The following is a 15,406-nucleotide window of genomic DNA, read 5'->3' on the forward strand; positions in this document are numbered from 1 at the left end:
TCTTGAGGGATAGTGGCAATCTACCTGTCATAATTTGAGAGTGCTTGCCGAATGTGCTCCACCCCATTTTTATTCTTCTAGTTACTTCAATCTCGTGGTTAGGCTCTGTGGTTATTACCTGCCCTAAGTAGGCATAGTCTTTTACAACTTCAAGTGCACTGTTACCTATCTCGAAGTACCGTTCCTTTCCGAGGTTGTTGTACATTACTTTTGTTTTCTGCAGTATAATTTTAAGACCCACCTTTCTGCTCTCCTTGTGTAACTCCGTAATCAAGAGTTGCAATTCGTCCCCTGAGTTACTCAGCAATGCAATTTCATCGGCGAAGCGCAAGTTACTAAGGTATTCTCCATTAACTCTTATCCCTAACTGTTCCCATTCTAGGCTTCTGAAAACTTCCTGTAAGCACGCGGTAAATAGCGCACCGTGGTCATAATCGTCGCCGGGTAGCGCAAGCGTCATGAAAGCGCTTTTATAATCCAACAAGATGAAAAAAGTGCCGACTAACGGGACAGTTACGTTACCAAATAGCTTATCGTAAGTACATTATCCATTATATTTTGAAAATTGTAATGTGTACGTTACTAAGGTACCAAAATGAAGTGCTTCAATGTAATACTTGTAATGCGTTGCCGCCAGCACTGCTGTGAACTGAACCTACCTGAGAAAACCACGAACTCATGCAACGAAACTTCCTTGCAAACTATTCAACTATTCACGTGATGCAAATGACAAAAAATACCGGAGATAGTTCAGAGATTTGAAACTTGCAGCTACCTTCTCCTCAATTTTGTTTTCGCAGCAGGTCAATATCTTCACTATTAGGGGATCCACATTCTGCCTTTTCTTGCTCCTATTTCTTCTGTGTTCTGGCTGTGGCACAAATATTTCACTAAACATCAATATTGTGATGCAGCAACTTTTGCTCCCTAATTAATATGACCTCACCTGCAAGGTCGAGGTAATGTGCAACCATTCAAAAACTAGCCCATCTCTCCATTCCAATCACGTCACTTCTCGAATTATCTTTCTTTCTCACTTCGCGTATGCGCTACCCAAAACCACTAGAGCAATTCAGTTTGTAAACTTTCTGGCGTTATAGCCTTTTATGCAATTGTTACTTTTTTGTGTTACCAACATTTGTAACGGTGCTTCCGTAGTTTACGTTGAGGCGCCCGGGCTAGTGACATTCACAATGCGGGGAAAAAAGTGGGCGTGTTGAGATAGGTATTGACATTCATTTGTAAAAAATATGCACAGTTCAAGCTGGACTTTGTTCAAATGAAAGAAGGGAGAAAAAAATAGCCCAGAAAATTTTATTGAGATCCACAAACACCTAAAATTAACGTATTAAACCCTAAAGATCACTAAAAATACCACCTTTATTTTTGCAAAGCTTTTTGTTCTGATATCAATGTTTTAGGACGCTAATTCTGTATTAATCAACGTAGTATTAAAGCCTGACCAGCTATTTGTTAGGAAAGCTGACTTAATGTCGCGTATTCTACAACGTCGTGCGATTGACAGCCGGACTTGGCACTCATGCTCGTTCTTTGTCTTCTTGCCCACATCTCTGCATATAAGACTTCCTCAAATCATGTCGCCGGTCTTTTCCACTCTCGGTATGAGGGATACCATCCAGGAACTCTAAGCCCCCATGAAGCTGCTTGTGGTACGAGAGCTCGGCTGAAAGAAAAATAATAAAGGAGTAAGTAAACGAGTAAATTCTTTTGGCTGTTCGTCATACATATGTATGTCACTCAGAGATTGAGGAAGACCACCTCTTTTATAAATCGGAATCATAATCAAGCGAAGTAGACAGTCGGAATGAAGGCAAGCATAAAGCATTTTTATGCTTGCTTTCTGATAAATATAAATATGTAATTTACGCAATGATATCGTTGATTCACCCCACCGCGATGGTCTAGTGCCTAAGGTACTCAGCTGTTAACCCACAGGTCGCGCGATGGAATGCCAGCTGTGGCAGCTGCATTTTCAATGGAGACAAAAAATGTAGGCCCGTGTGCTGAGATTTGAATGCACGTGAAAGAACTCCCGGTGATCAAATTTTTCGGAGCCCTCCACTACGGCGTCTCTCATTATCATATGGTGGCTTTGGGATTTGGGACGTTAAACCAAACATATCAATCAATCACTCAATAAAGCAATCAATCAATTAATCAATTTATTTTATTGATTTCAATTGTCAGTTTGGTCTTAAAAAGTGTTGGTTCGTCGGTGGGTTTGTCCAACAGTTTCTTCTGTTGGTTCAGATATTAAAAAATTCTTACTTCAGCCCACGAACGTAAAACAACTGTTATCAGTACGTATACGCTTTGGCCGGGGTCGGGTCTTTGTCAGGAAATACGTGATGAAGACCGGACCGGAGCCGCAACGAAAGGAACTAATAAAGGTTTTAATAAGTTTGTCCGTTCAAACCAATCGTATACCCACACACACACACACACATATATATATATATATATATATATATATATATATATATATATATATATATATATATATATATATATATATATATATGGTTGGAGTAATAATTCAATGGCCCAGTTAGTCTTCGTGAAGGTATGGGATATGGCTCAACGGGAGCGTTGTCAACAAGGATAAATATATTTATTTCCCAACAGTTTCGGGAGGGGTCCTCCATTCATCAGGGGGTGTGTTATACTGACATGAACTTCCAAACTTCATTGCTGCCGCGTCCCTCTCGCCTTGAAAGATGTTTGCGAAAGTGACAGGGAACTAAAAAAGGAAAAAAACAAAAAAACTAAAAGGGGGGAGAAAAGACGAAAAAGAAAAAGAAAGAAAAGAAAGAAAGTAAGAAACAGGAAGAACCACTGTCAACACTGAGAACGAAACCAACTGTCCGTGTACGTCCACATACGGTTCTTATCACGTGCAGTTCAGTTCTTGACGTGTGTCGGGCCACCCAAGATTGTCGCCGAAGTGCCGGGAGGGTCCGTGACGGCGTGCGTAAAGAAAGGGTTTCCCCGTAATGGGTCGGCCAGCGTGCGGCGTGCGTAAAGGAAGGGTTTCCCGTTAATGGGTCGGTCGGCTCTTTACCTTTATTCTTCGTCCGTTTCCCTTCAATGGTCATCAAGTGGTAGGCGAATGTAAACACTTTGTATGTGCATGTGGAAAAAAGAAAAAAGGAAGAAAAAAAGGAAGAAAAAGGAAGACCATGCTTTTTTCTGGCTGACTCGTACGTGTACACTGTGCTTTCTTGTTTTTTGTTTTTCTTTTTTTTCCTTTTTTCTTCCTTTTTTTTCCACATGCACATACAAAGTATTTATGTTCGCCTACCACTTGATGACCATTGAAATGAAACAGACGAAGATTAAAGGTAAAAAGCCGACCGGCCCAATAACGGGAAATCCTTCCTTTACGCACGCCGCACGCCGACCGACCCACTACGGGGAAAACCTTTCTTTTCGCACGCCGTCACGACCCTCCCGGCACCGAAGCGACAATCTTGGGTGGCCCGACACACGTCAACAACCGAACAGCACGTGATAAGAACCGTATGTTGACGTACACGGACAGTTGGTTTCGTTTTCAGTGTTGACAGTGGTTCTTCCTCTTTTTACTTTCTTTCTTTTCTTTTTTTTTCTTTTCGTTTTTTTCCCCCCTCCTTTTTGTTTTTTTGTTTTTTCCTTTTTTTAGTTCCATCTCACTCTCGCAAACATCTTTCAAGGCGAGAGGGACGCGGCAGCAATGAAGTTTGGAAGTTCATGTGAGTATAACTCACCCCCTGATGAAGGAAGGACCCCTCCCGAAACTGTTGGGAAATAATTATATTTATCCTTGTTGACAACGCTCCCATTGTGCCATATCCCATATATAAATATATATATATATATATATATATATATATATATATATATATATGTGTGTGTGTGTGTGTGTGTGTGTGTGTGTGTGTGTGTGTGTGTTTGTGTGTGTGTGTGTGTGTGTGTGTGTGTGTGTTGAGAGAGAGAGAGACCTGTCGAGGCAGCGAAGGGAAAGAAGAGCACCAAGCGGCCTCGCAAACAGCCGCTACCCCTTCTACAGGCCAGCAGATTCTGTCAGGACCCCCATCACGAAGTACGTGACCGCCATTACGCGTACCAAAGCTGTCGACGCCGCCTGCGAGGCACACCCCGAAAAGGCGATGAAGGTTAATCCAGGTCCACAACGACGGCCAGCTGTACCACAAACAACAGCAACCAGTGGCCAGAATCAACCATCCCCCCACAGCGAAAATCAACAGCCAACAATAGTCATGGGCCAACAGCAGCCAGCACCAGTCAACAGCAGTCGCTTACAGGCCAGCTCGTCACGGGAGGCACAGTGGGATGGAGCTCCAACCCAAACCAGGTACGACCTCCGGGTACTTTGCGGTTTTACTCGCCGCGTCTGTGCAAAGTGACATACTGGTTGTGCGAATGCGCAAGCACCGTTCTCTTCAGATCAATTAGGCCACAGAACAGGTCCAAATTTTTTTAAACTTAGAAAAGTGGTTGATAAAAGAATACGACACGAACTTCACGTGCGTAGTCTCGAAGAATATGTACTGGCGGGTACGGCTCCAAAGGGGTTGCGCTTGTCTCTAACACCATCGATGCATAATTTTGACAAAGAGAAAAGGAAAGAATGGAAGAAAATTCTCAGTCACGCCACACACGAGCTAACTAAGGTCACTATTGAACACTGTAGAAACACTCTGAACGCACTAAGAAAGGAGGAGCGGAATATAAGAAATAACTTTCCTCTTTCGGAGTGGGAGGCTAAAGAGCTCGCCATGTTTGAGCACAAAAGAACAGAGGAAATAGAAAAACTTAGGAGAAAGAAATTTGTGCGCGACAATGTCTTACCATACGCTATACCCACTGCTGCCTACATGAAAAAGACCGGGCTACCTCACGTTCCGAAGTATTTGCCACCACGATCCAAAGAAAGAACGTCATTAACCTTTCAGAAAAAGAACTCAACAACGAAGAACTGAGTGTACTATGACGTCTACACACATTCTGCCTTGGCAAGGGAAAGTACGATGAATTCACGCTTCTTAAAGACCTAGACGTTTTTGCACGAAATTGACGATTGGAGGAATATTCCTTCGATAAGCCCCAAAAAGACAACTCGCTATTTCGTGGGGTAATCGGCCGGCAATGGACTCCAGACGCAAACAGAGATCGACATTTGGATCTATATATAGACGCGGTTCAGAAAGATGTCATGCATGCGTACAAGGTGCACGAACCAGGTATGAATAATATATCTAAGAAAGAGAGAGAGGCATTACTCGCGTTGAGCAACCGCAAAGATCTCGTAATTAAACCAGCAGACAGTGGAGGCGCGATTGTTGTTCTGAATAAATCGGACTACATCAAGGAAGGCAGGCGACAACTAAATGACAAACAATTCTACAAACACCTCGACTCAGACCCTATCACTGAGCACAAAAGGATCATTGTAAAACCCTAGAGGATCTCACACGTGAATGCGCCATTGATTCAAAGCTTCCAAAGGCACTTACTACGGTACATTCGGCGCCTCGTCGTTTTTACATGCTGCCGAAGATCCATAAGGAGCGAAACCCTGGTATGCCGATTATATCAGGCACGGGAACGTTAACGGAACCCATTTCCTGTTATATTGACTCTTTAATAAAAAACATACCACCCAGACATGAGTCCTTCTTGCGTGACACAACCATTTTCTTCGGGAAATATCGGACGTGAAAATTCCAGAAGGTGCATTCCTTGTAACATTGGATGTTAATTCACTTTACACAAATATCCCACACGACGGTGGCGTAAAGGCACTTGTTGAATTGTATCGCACACACAACCCTATCGCATATATAAGCAAAAAAGTAATTGAAATCTTAACAAGACTTGTACTCAAATTAAACAGCTTTAAATTTAGCAATGGGTATTACCTTCGAATTAACGGCATGGCGATGGGCACAAGAATGGCCTCAAACTACGCTAACATATTCATGCACCATATAGAGTGCAAATTTCTTTCATCTTGTGATATCGAACTTTTATCTAAAAATGATACCTAGACGATATATTCATGGTTTGGACACATTCGAAAAATGAGCTGCTCAAATTTATACAGGCATTTAACTAAGTACACCCCAGCATTTATTTTACACACTCCTACTTCAACACTGAATTGAGTTTTCTTGATGTACTTATTCAAATGGACGATGGTGCGTTGGTAAGTAGCGTATACACAAAACCTACGGACAGGCAACAATACCTGCATTTCAAAAGCTGCCACCCGTGACACTGCAAGACCAGCATTCCCTATTCCCAAGCACACAGATTCCGACAAATCTGCTCCTGCACCAAGGACTTCCACAAAAACAGCACACATATGCACGAAGTACTCCTTCACCAAGAATACCAGTCAGCTATCACTGATGACGCCATCAAAAAAGCAAAAATCTGGACCACCAGATTCTTTATACCACCAAAAAGATACCAACCAGTACCATAACAAAAACTTGGTGCTAACTTTCACGAGCCATCCACCTAACATAAACAAGGTCCTAAGAAAACACTTTAACATATTGAAACAGAGCGGGTGACTATCCAAAACTTTCACTTCTCATCCCGGTGTGGTGTACAGACGGCCAAAAAGTATAAGGGATCATTTGATAAGTTCAAAAATAGGCGTGAAACCTCAAACAAGGTGTCGCCCTTGTGGAAAAAGCAGATGCAAAGTATGCAATTACATACAGACAACGACAGTGGCGGAAAGCTCCCACTCGGATTTTAAGCACAGGATTAGAGCTGCACTAGACAGTGACTCAGATAACGTCATATACCTTCTGGAATGTGGGGTGTACGTGTAACATGCAACACGTGGGCCAGACAGACACACCGTTTTGAATTAGATTCAACAATCATCGGGCACATGTACGTTCCCTGTCAGGGGTTGCACTTTCAAAACACAGTACATTAAAACATCACAGCTTGGACGACATCAGAGTTACACTATTGAAAAGCGAATTTCGAACAATCCGAGAGCAGGAACAACGGGAATCTTACTTTATCTACAAATTCAACACGATAAAAACAGAATAAATGAACACCCATGCACTCTGTCAGTGTTGTGAACACTAAAAGACGCAAATGCCCCTCTTTAATCAGTACTCTGCCACTAGCCTCCCATTACAACAATAATATTACCCCCTAACAAATCTTTTAGCGTATACATCTAACAATACAGGAATGGTTTGCCACTTCAAGCACAGCCGGAACGCTCATATAAGTGGTCCCGCATGTCGTACAAGTTCCACCTTTTTTCTTCTTTCTTTTCTGTTTTTTTTTCTTTTTCCTTGCCTTTTTTCTTCTTTTTCTTCACTGGCAGGAGCCAATGCATATAATGAATATTATTAGCGGAGCCACAATCACCGGCTCTTTCATATCTTCTAACGCCACCAACATGCACTTAAAGCGCTTAAGCTCTCCCACCGATTTGTCGTAAACTTGAAAAGAGGGGAAGTTGCCAGCAGGATTGCACCGGAGGGTGAAATAGAAAAACGGTGGTAAAAATGTCCACTTGGGGGAAGCGTGAGTGCTCGAGAGGTACTGTGGACAAAGACGGCATAGCTCGTTTAGGTTCGCCTTTGTTGAGTTCCTGTTCCTTCCCAATCCCACCATACCCCTCTTTCTTCTTGTGAACGGTTCTTCCTCCCCTTTTCTGATTTTTTTCTTTTTCTTTTTTCTTCTTTCTTTTGTTATCGTTAATATTTTTCTTCTGTCTCCTTCCCTTCTATCTTGAGAAGCTGTAAGAAGGTACGAAAATGTGTAAATAGTATTATGTCTGCAAAAAGACGGGGTTTGCGTCGAAACGTCAGCTGAATAAACAGGTTGTTATGTGAAAGCGCGTCTACTTTAATACTAATATATATATATATATATATATATATATATATATATATATATATATATATATATATATATATATATATATATATATATATATATATATATATATATATATATATATACGGAAAAACAAGCTCTTAGGTATACAGTTCTTTCCCTTATTTCATTAAACGAGGGAGGGTCTCGTACTGGCAGACTTGGTGTCATTAGGTTGTATACGAGGAACTATTAATCAGCTGCCCACTCATATTAAGTTCACGTGCTACGTGACGCCAAACATGCGCATAAAAGAGTGTTTTCACACTCGTCGCTTGGCTTATAAATGGCGCTGACTGTCACTCCTACTTCAAAATTCACATATAAACCCAAAAAAGTGGATAGAAGGAAGCCCGCTGTGGTAGCTCAGTGGTTAGAGCATCCAACGCGTTATTTGAAGGTCGTAGGTTCGATTCCTGCTCACGGCTGGTTACTTTTTTATCCGCTTTTTTTCTTCTTATTTACATTCCATTGGTTCTAATAACTTCCCCTGTACATTTATTGGCATTACTGTCTGTTAGATGTTATTAAAATTGTGTTAAAACACGGAAAAATGAGCCCTTAGGTATACACTTCTTTCTCCGATATATATATATATATATATATATATATATTGTCACGTGATTTATTCACGTACAGACGAACTGGAAGGCCGAGGAACATCATAAATCTGAAATCCAAGCAAGCGCATACTCAGTTCGCGCGAATATATTCCCAACGCAGTGGTTTGCCTTGCTTGCTGCTTCGTCGTCGTCTCACATTGTTCGCTACAATGGCCCCCGTTGAAGAGCGTAGCCATCCTGGCGGCTTAAGGGGTGGTCACAACAGTGGGGTCATAATACGGCTTTAGGAGACTAACATGTACAATTTCTATGCCACGACGACGTAGGTCATCAGACGGTGTCAAAGGCTCAGTCTCTTAATTGATTGGTGACGTACGGGCGATAATGCGGTAAACCCATGGTATTGCGCAGGTAATTTTGACAAAAGGCCAGGAGTATTCGGCGGAATGCGGAGCCAAGTGATGGCACCAGTCGTGAAAGTAGGGAGAGGTCGGTTGGTGTCATGTCATATATTCCAGTGGCCTTGGTTCTCAGTTGTCAGTGAACGGGCCAATTGTTGGCAATCTTCGGCGTACCTGCCAACATCATAAATTACGATGTACTGAGATGAGTCAGGCGTGTAGGGGAGGATAGTGTCTAGCCTGTCAGATCGTTCGCTTGCACGCTGGACACTAGAAAGCGGAAAGCCCTGTGGTAGCGTGCGTAACGGTATTATACGCAAACATGGCGAATGGAAGGACAGTGTCTCAATCGGTCTGGTCTGAAGCTGTGTACATTGTCAACATATCACCTAGAGGGGGATTAAATCGTTCTGTGACGCCATCCGTCTGCGGGTGATATGCTCTTGTCATCCGATGAACCATTTTGCACTGAGCGAGCAAGGCTTGACTTGACGTCAGACAGGACAACACGCACCCTGTCACTCAAAAGTTCGCGGGGAACACCGTGGCGAAAAAGAAAGTAGCGCAAGATGAAAATTTCAACTTCTGTTGCGTTTGATGCAGGTAGTGCTGCCATCTCTGCGTAACGCGTGAGATGGTCCACGCCGACAATTATCCACCTACTTCCAGAAGACCACTACTGAGGTGGTCCGTATAGGTAGACACCGACGTGGTCAAATAGACGCCATGGACAAGGCAGAGGCTGAAGTGTACCAGTCGGGCGTTGAGTGGGAGCGTTACGTCGCTGGCATGCAGTACAGCACATACGTACTTGTGGCCAAATGGGTACATGCCGTGCCAGTATTTCCACTGACGCAGACGGTTGTACGTTTTGAAAGCACCGGTATGAGCGCTTTGCGGGTCATTGTGGAAAGCAGTACAGATTTCCGAGCATGTGTGGTTGGGTATCACTAACAGCCACCTCCAACCTTCATACAAAAATTCCGCTGATAGAGGAGGTCGTCTCGCAGAGCGAAATGTGTCGCTTGACGGCGGATAGTTCTTGAGACCGGCTGAGCCAATGGATCAGTCAGGAGGCAAGAAGTTGGGAAATACAAGCTTGTTTGCGTTGCTCCGATGCAATATCGGCGAACTCAAGAAGGTGAAGAGGAAGTTGGGTCAGCCGGTTGCGGTGAGCGGGATAGCGCATCGGCGTCCGAATGCTTGCGGCCGCCGGATCGGTATACAACATGAACGTCGTATTCCTGTAGGCGAAGTGCTCAATGACCAAAGCGTCCTGATGGATCTTTGAGCGACGATAGCCAACATAGAGCGTGGTGGTCCGTGACGACTTAGAAAATACGGGCAGAAAGGTATTGGCGGAACTTGGTCAAAGCCCATATAATTGCGAGGCACTTTTTCTCACCAACGAAATAATTATGATAGGCTTTCTTGAGCATTCGACTCACGTAAGCGACCACGTATTGTTGGTATCGTGGTATTCGTTGAGCCAATAATCTACCGACCGACACTGCTGGCGTCGGTATGGACCTCTGTAGGCGCATCAGGGTCAAAATGACGTAGTACTGAAGGTAATCATAACAACCACCAAAGCGTGGTAAAGGATTCGTCGCACCATTTTGACCTAGTACAAATGCATTTGGAAGTTGTCAGCAGGTTGGTAAGAGGCGCGATGAAGGAAGAGAAGTCGTGCACGAATCGCCGGAAGTAAGAGCACAGCTCGATAAAACTTTGAATCTTTCATGGAATAAGACTTCGGATAGTCGGCCACGGCACGGAGTTTCACCGGATCTGGTAGAATACCCTCCTTTCAGACGACGCGACCCCGTATAGTGAGCTGGCGTGTGGCAAAATGACACTTCTTGATGTTAAGTTGAAGGTCAGCAGAGATGAGGCACGTGAGAATAGCACGAAGCGAACAGGGTAAGTCGACAAGTCACGAGAAAAAAACGATCATGGCGTCAAGGTAGCAAAGGCACGTGTTTCACTTGTAGCCGCAAAGTATGGTGTCCATCGTCTGCTCGAAGGTAGCTGAGGTATTGCAGATTCCAAACGGCGTGACGCTTAACTCGTACAGCCCATCAGGTGTGACAAATGCAGTCTTCGATTGGTCAAGGTCGGCCATTGTAACTTGCCAATCACCTGAGCGTAAATCTGAAGAAGAGAAATATTCTGCTCCTTGCAAGCCATGGAGAGCATCCTTGATGCGTGGCAACGGGTACACGTCCTTCCGGGATATCCTATTGAGCCGGTGGTAGTTGACCCAGAATCGGATAGACTCATCCTCTTTGCGCGAAGCACAACAGGGGACGACCAAGGGCTCTGCGAAGGCTGCATGACACCGCGCTTGAGCATATCATCGACTTGTTCGTCGATAATACGCCCCTGTTCTGCTGAAACTCAATATGGTCGTTGGCATAAGGGAGCAATATAACCGGTGGCAACGGGGTGCGTGATGTCCGCTGTGTGATCCAAGGATGGTTGGGCGCAATCGAAGGAAGAGCGGAACTCCCGAAGAAGAGACAATAGTACGTGTGGTTGCGTAGTCGATAGCTCAGCGGCTACAGAAGGGTAGAATGAGTCTAGCGTGGGCAGCGTGGCCACAGATGGCGTCATGCCATTGAGCTGGAGGAGCGGTTGGCTTTCAGCAAACTCCAGAGGGCGCAGGAGGTTAACGTCTTGTATGCTGCCCAAACATTGTCCGCGAAGTAAGGTGACTGACGACGATAGCCGATTCGCAGAATGCTGGTAGCATCGAATTTTACGGTGAGTATGGCAAAGGGCAGGTGTAGGGTATGGTGGCGGAAAAATGCGTCAGATGGAGTAAACAGAACAGTTCTGGCCGGGGCGGCTACACAGGTCAGGGCTACAAGGGTAGATGTGTTCGGTGCTTTGTCCGTGTCTGCAGCATTGACAAGTTCGCAAGCTTCGGGAAGAGAATCCACAAACGAGAAGTTGGCAACGGTGTAAGAAACTTCTCCATGTGAACAATCTAGATGGCGCGATCACGTGAAAGAAAGTCCCATCCAAGAATGACTTCGTGGGAGCATGACGTCAGCACAAAAACGTTATTGACGCAAAGTTCACATTGCTTAATGGCACGTACAGTGCACACAGCTGAAGGTTCCATGCACTGAGAGTTGGCCGTGCAGAGTATCAGGTTCGAGAGAGACATTGCCAACTTTTTCAATTTGGGGCATAAGGTCTCGCAGAATACGAAAACGGCCGCTCCTGTGTCAATAAGCGCTTGTGCGGTGGTGTCCTCCACGTTGACGTTGATAAAGTTTTGCGGCGAAAAAGACTGAGGCTTTAGCAGTTCGACTTGTATGCAGCTGTTGCTCCGTAGCTGCAGCGATCAGTTTCCCTTTTCCGTGGTAGGTCGGCGACGGATAGGTGACGGGGCGCATCGTCGGGAGAGGGTGAGCGATGGTTCCCGTAAGGTCGTTGATCGTCAGGGGTGCACATTGATGGCGTCCTTGACGACGACGCAATCGGCCTGCCCCTGATGTCAAATGAAGGAGGAGCTTGGCGACAGTGGCGGGCGACGTGTCTAGCGATACCACAGGCGAAACAGATACGCCTATTGTCCTGCGCCCTCCAAGCGTCTGAGCGACGGTAAAACAGAGCTTAAGATCGTGCGATGGGATACGGCGCAGCAATTGGTGTTGTAGTATTGACATGAGGTGGCATGGCAGGTTCAACATAAGGCATACGCTGTTGTGCAGGCCGAGCAACGACGGCGGCGTACGTGAGAGGCGCAGTAACAGGTGGTTCCTGGTGCATCGGTGGAGGGCCTCAGCGACTCGAGTCCGAATGGCGTGTTGGAGGTCCGGAGTCAAAGCATGCGCTGGTTTATGTGTCAGTGGCAGCAGTGACAGCTGGCGTGCTACCTCTTCGCGGACAAACTTGTTGATTGTCGAAAGCAGTGGCTGCTGATCGGCAGGATGGGCAGGTAGGTGCAAGCTCGTGAGCCTGTCTAACGTCGTGAGGGCTTGACGAGCATTTGGGCGCTGCCTACGCAGCTCGTCGAAGCTCTGAGAGAGGCAGATGAGTAAAGCGATTGTGGGGGGATTTCTCGTGAGCAACATTTTAAAGGCGCTGTCGTCGATACCTTTCAAAATGTGCCTAATATTTTCTTCCTAAGACATAGCAGAGCTGAAGCGGTTGCATAGATGCAACACTACTTCGATGTAGCCCGTGTAGTTCTCGCCTGGTCGCTGCGGACGTTAACGTAAACGCTGCTCGGCTTAAAGCTTGCGTCCCACAGGTCATCTAAAGACTTCCGTAATAGCAGTTTCGAATGCAGACCACATAGCTAAGTTAGCTGCGTGGTTATTAAACAACAGTTGCGCGATGTCCGCGAGGTAGAACGCGACATAGCCAAGCTAACTCTGATCCTCCCATTTGTTACATGCGCCGATTTTGTCGTACCTCGCCAACCAATCTTAGACGTCGAATTTAGCAGAGCCAGTGAAGATAGGGGGATCTCATTGAGGATACATGGTGCCTCAAGTGACATGGACAGCCGAAGGTCCCACCTGGAGAGGCGCCTCAGGGGCCATGTTGGTGTAACGAAGAGGGGGAAGCTTACGGGAGCGAAGTTCCAAGTTCGTATGGTAGTGCACACACCTCCAGCAGATGTCACGTGATTTGTTCCCGTACAGGTGAACTGGAAAGCCGAGGAACGCCAGCAATCCGAAATCCAAGAAAACGCAAGCTCGGGTCATGCGTGTATATATCACCAACACTATGGCTTGCCTTGCTTGCTGTTTCGTCGTCGAGAAGCCGGCAATGTATGGATATGTAAGAGCTGTGGGCGGCGCTATGTTATGCGCCCTGCCCTTCCAGGATATTTTTGGCACAACGCAAGAAAAATTTTTGTGCGTATAGCACAGAAAAAACACAGCCAAAAGCTGGATCGAAGACTTTCGACAACAGTTTACAATGTACAAAATTAAGATTCTCGCTTGGTTTGGTTAATGTATTGATGAATGGATTCAAACCAACTACTAGGTAGCCTACACAAAGAAATAGTTGAAGTTTTTACAACCAATTCTGACAAACTATTTTGAATTAGTTTAGCGACGTGGTACTTCATATTGAATGACAGGGCCACTGTGACATTATTTCTAGAAAATGGCATTTTTCTACATTTCATTCAAGGGCAACAGTTCACGGCAATATGCACGAACAGCTAGAGGCATAAGGGGAACTGTGCTGTTGCTCACGTTTCGAAGAAGACTAACCGACTAGCTAAACTACGCAGCTTTGTGAAACAATTCATTACGCGAATCAAATAACGAGGTTTTTACTAGTGAAATAACATAATTGCAGTTTTTAGACGGCAAACGCACATTTTATATGCAGTGATGAAAGACCACACATACTGAGAAACTGTGATGAACAAGTGCGCGAATGTCATACATGGAGTCGCATCGAGGACATGACCCGATTAGATGGAGTATTCACGTAGAAGGGCCGTGACTGGAGCTGTGTGAGGATGACGCCAATGATAGAATTTGACGCTTGAACCACAAAAAAAAAGAATCGAAGTAGGAAAGGGCGTGTGAAGAGCCACGCAGTAGTCGCAGTGGCGTTTCATTGAGTTTGAGGACGGCGGAAGTTTCTCGGCCGGCAGAACGGTCGGGTGTAGACCCGATGTCTGGCAGAGGTCAGGAGTCAGAGTGGGCTGCTCCGCTTAGCCTCAACTCTCAAATGAAGTAAATGGGAAGTTTCTTTGCCCAACGCAAGGGCAGCTGCCGCGTCCTCCAGCAACCATGTCGGGTGCCGGCCCAACTGTTGCCCTGCCTTGCGAGGATCACGGGAAGCTTCGCGTGGCCTCATCAATCAACGTCCTCTTTTTTTTTGCAAGCCACACAAAAACGCCGCTGAACTTTCGAATTTTCTCTTTGTTTCGCTCCCTACCTAGAATTACCACCCATTTCTCGAGCATTTTCATTTGATACTCGGCTTATCGTATGTACTTAGGTCTCGAATGACCTAAGTACATACGATCAAGTGTACGTAAATTGAGTAGAATGGTGCACGTTACAGATGTTTAATGGAAGCAGAAGTTCAAAGTTCGTAAATCCTGACAAAATAGATAACCGTATTGTGAATAGACGGCCAGGTTTGAAACGTGTATTATAAGGCACCTAACAGGACAAACATAGCCAAAAACACAGGCCTCAAATGGCGACTTTCGTCCATTTAAGTGGCGAAAAAGCAGCAATGTATTTGAGAGCAAGAATAAAATATTCAGGAGAGTTTATAAATCAAATCTTTGGAGCAGTTCTTAAAAGTGTCACAATGTTTTCATCTTTATTAACTGCGCTGTTTATTAGAAGCTTGGAAAGGGCAGAAGAAAAACATGTCACGTTCACCTTTCAACCTACTATATTTTATTATAAAAAACGTGCGTTAAGTTAGTCGTGGACACATGTTTTTCTGCAGTCTTGTGCTACAGGTTCATAAGAGGATCTGCGTAAGTGTAGTGAA

The 15,406-nt window shown here is 45.0% G+C and overlaps 1 protein-coding gene across 1 annotated transcript in view; it reads right to left on the minus strand.

Annotated features, from left to right (window-relative positions):
- Positions 1–1,315: 1,315 nt before the first annotated feature.
- The window catches only part of LOC142777336 (luciferin 4-monooxygenase-like), an 81,072-nt gene continuing 66,981 nt past the window's right edge, over positions 1,316–15,406 (minus strand). The window contains exon 10 of the mRNA XM_075881637.1: positions 1,316–1,684. Coding sequence (XP_075737752.1) covers positions 1,539–1,684 — 146 coding nt within the window. The 3' untranslated portion in view covers positions 1,316–1,538. The remainder of the gene's footprint in view (positions 1,685–15,406) is intronic.

Source organism: Rhipicephalus microplus, chromosome X (assembly GCF_043290135.1).
Source record: "Rhipicephalus microplus isolate Deutch F79 chromosome X, USDA_Rmic, whole genome shotgun sequence".
Lineage (NCBI taxonomy): Eukaryota > Metazoa > Arthropoda > Arachnida > Ixodida > Ixodidae > Rhipicephalus > Rhipicephalus microplus.